The sequence below is a fragment of the Alosa pseudoharengus genome, unplaced genomic scaffold (genome assembly GCF_046254945.1).
Source record: "Alosa pseudoharengus isolate Yale_2024_CS ecotype anadromous, Long Island Sound unplaced genomic scaffold, YU_APseudo_1.1 YU_APseudo_1.1_scf_21, whole genome shotgun sequence".
Lineage (NCBI taxonomy): Eukaryota > Metazoa > Chordata > Actinopteri > Clupeiformes > Clupeidae > Alosa > Alosa pseudoharengus.
This window is the reverse complement of record NW_027468674.1, coordinates 1,761,175-1,763,674: the sequence shown is the minus strand read 5'-3', so window position 1 is coordinate 1,763,674 and position 2,500 is coordinate 1,761,175. Positions and strand designations below refer to the sequence as shown.

General features: G+C 41.8%; 1 protein-coding gene across 2 annotated transcripts in view; it reads left to right on the top strand.

Moving 5' to 3' along the window:
* Positions 1–2,500, top strand: part of rabep2 (rabaptin, RAB GTPase binding effector protein 2) — a 23,841-nt gene that overhangs the window by 18,098 nt on the left and 3,243 nt on the right. Inside the window, exons 9-10 of one of the 2 annotated variants that reach the window (XM_076297624.1) lie at positions 201–212; positions 2,362–2,417. In XM_076297624.1, coding sequence (XP_076153739.1) covers positions 201–212; positions 2,362–2,417 — 68 coding nt within the window. The remainder of the gene's footprint in view (positions 1–200; positions 213–2,361; positions 2,418–2,500) is intronic. The other variant, XM_076297625.1, reaches the window with a different exon arrangement.

Genomic DNA, 2,500 nt, shown 5'->3' with positions numbered 1-2,500 from the left:
TGTGTGTGTGTGTGCGTGCGTGTGCGTGCGCATGTGTGTGTGGGTATGTGTGTGTGCGTGCGTGTGTGTGCATGCGCATGTGTGTGTGTGTGTGTGCATGTGTGTGTGTGCGTGTGTGTGTGTGTGTGTGCGTGCGTGTGTGTGTGTCTCCAGTAACTTTCTCTCTTCTCTCCCTCTATGGTTTGCTGCTCGTCCTGCAGAAGTGCTTGAGGGTAAGTGAGAAACGTATAGGGTTGGGTATCGTTTCAATTTGAACGATTCCGATTCCAATTCCGATTTCTTATTTCGATTCCGGTTCCTAACGATTCTCGATTCCGATTTTTTTTAAAGGCAGGGTCAAAAAAAGTTTAGGATATTTTAAATGAGCTAGCTAACCAACGGTCTTTCTCAGGGTATCTGCACATTTTCCAAGTGCAAATTTAAAGACTTTTAAGACCTTTTCAAGACATCTAAATGAAAATTAAGACTATACCACGGCAAAAAGATATATAAGACTGTTTAATGCAATAGTTTTTTTTTCCTACTAATTTTAACCCCCACCCCATTTTGGATGTCTACAGAAGTTACCAAAAATATTTTGGCGAAAGAAAATAATTGTGTGTGAATTACCTTCACAGCTATAAATGCCCAATTTTAGGGTCTGGACTGCTTGCTTTTGAAGCTGGCTGTACTGTACATATTTGGTTTTGCTTACTGCTGAGGCTGTTCTTCACCTGTGTCTGTAGCCTAGGGCTACTTGCCAAAGACATGTGCACTGGACTGGATTCCCTTAAATATTTTTTTCAAAGTTAACTAAGCTATTTACATATTTTAATAAGCCTACTTTATATAATTTACTATGTGCATCTATTGTCCATATGCAGCACAGCAAATTAAAGTTAATCCACTACTTTACATTTTGCATACCAGTTGTATCTAAACCAACCAAAGCTTGACTGAAACATTGTAAAACCATTGACTTGTTTTAAATTAATTAAGAGACAGGTCCTCTTCGCATGATCCTGCTGAAAACTGCTGGTTTCATCTCAAGCACGCACGTATGAACGCACGTATTTTTATGTAGCAGTCGCCGACATTCAAAACATATGCGGTTATATTTCACAACTTTTGCTAAGTAGGCCTAGCCTACTGGGAAACGCTGGCAAGCAAGCTGCTGGCAGATATTACAGGTAGGCTATTATAACTTAGACAGATATTTTCTTCCCTAGGCTAGGCCAGCAACACACGCTGGAAAGATGCAAACAGATCAACTTAACATACCGGTATACAGTATTTCCTCCTGATTGCGAAGCACTGCACATAATTTCACCAGCAGTCTTCGCGTCCATAGTTTGTGAAACGATGCTGCGTCCGAGCAAAGACTTTAGATGCCAAGCGCAACTCCAAAAAGGAGAACAAATAAACGTCCGGCTTGAGGCTGCGCCGGACGCCGGACAGGGCTTTTAAAATCCATATGTCCGGCCTAAATTCGAACATATGGCCAACCTATCGCTAACTGGCTTACCAACTCTTTCTCCCGCTCATTCTACCGTAGGCTCCCTCATTCCACGTAGGCTACCCTGTCTATCTCTCAGGCCTCAGCTACACCACGAAAACGCCAGGCATATTATTTTGTACATAGGCCTACTGTATTATTACCGTTTTCACACCTTTAACCAAACCCGTGAAAAACATCTTCACTCTGCAACCACTACACTTCCTCCCGTAGCCTAATAGCCTATCACGTATACAATTGCGTTTTAAATACACGAAACTGGATGGAGACATCACTCGCTCTCTTGCACTCGCTGGCGGTCCCATACGCACATTTAATACCTCTCTTTCGAAAATTCAGTTGTAGCCTATTTAAGACTTTTTAAGGATCCTCGGGAACCCTGCTTTCTGAATGAAATAGTCTGACCTTCTCCATGAATTTTAATTCTATTAACTATGCGCTTCTTCGTTGGTGTTCAGACGTTTCTTCTTCCTGTCGGCAGACTGGGAATCGAAAGTAGGAATCGAAATTTAAACTTTTGAACGATTCCGGGAAAATCGCAAAGATAGTCCCGGTTCCAACCAATACTCGATATTCGATACCCAAGCCTAGAAACGTATGTAGTAAAGTAAACAACATCAGTAAATAATAACAGTAAACAACCAAACACAGCACTGCACTAACACATAATCCACTAATCCACACATGATAGCATCTGTGTGTGTGTGTGTGTGTGAGTGACTGTGTTTTTTATCTGTGCAAAGCCTCGTTGGTTTCTGTAGATGAACAACAAGTGACAATTTTGTGTAAACATCTGAAAGAGTGTGTGGAAATATTTAACGGTTTATGTTGGAATTAAAAAATGTCTGTCTGTGTTCAATGTCCAGTCCGGCTGTCCAGTTTGAAAACAGAGACGGACCGCATCCAAACCCAGAAGGAAAAGGTGTGTGTCGGTGTGTGTGTGTGTGTGTGTGAGAGTTTGTTTGTTTCGGTGTGTGTGTGTGTGTGAGTGTGTGTGTGTGTGAG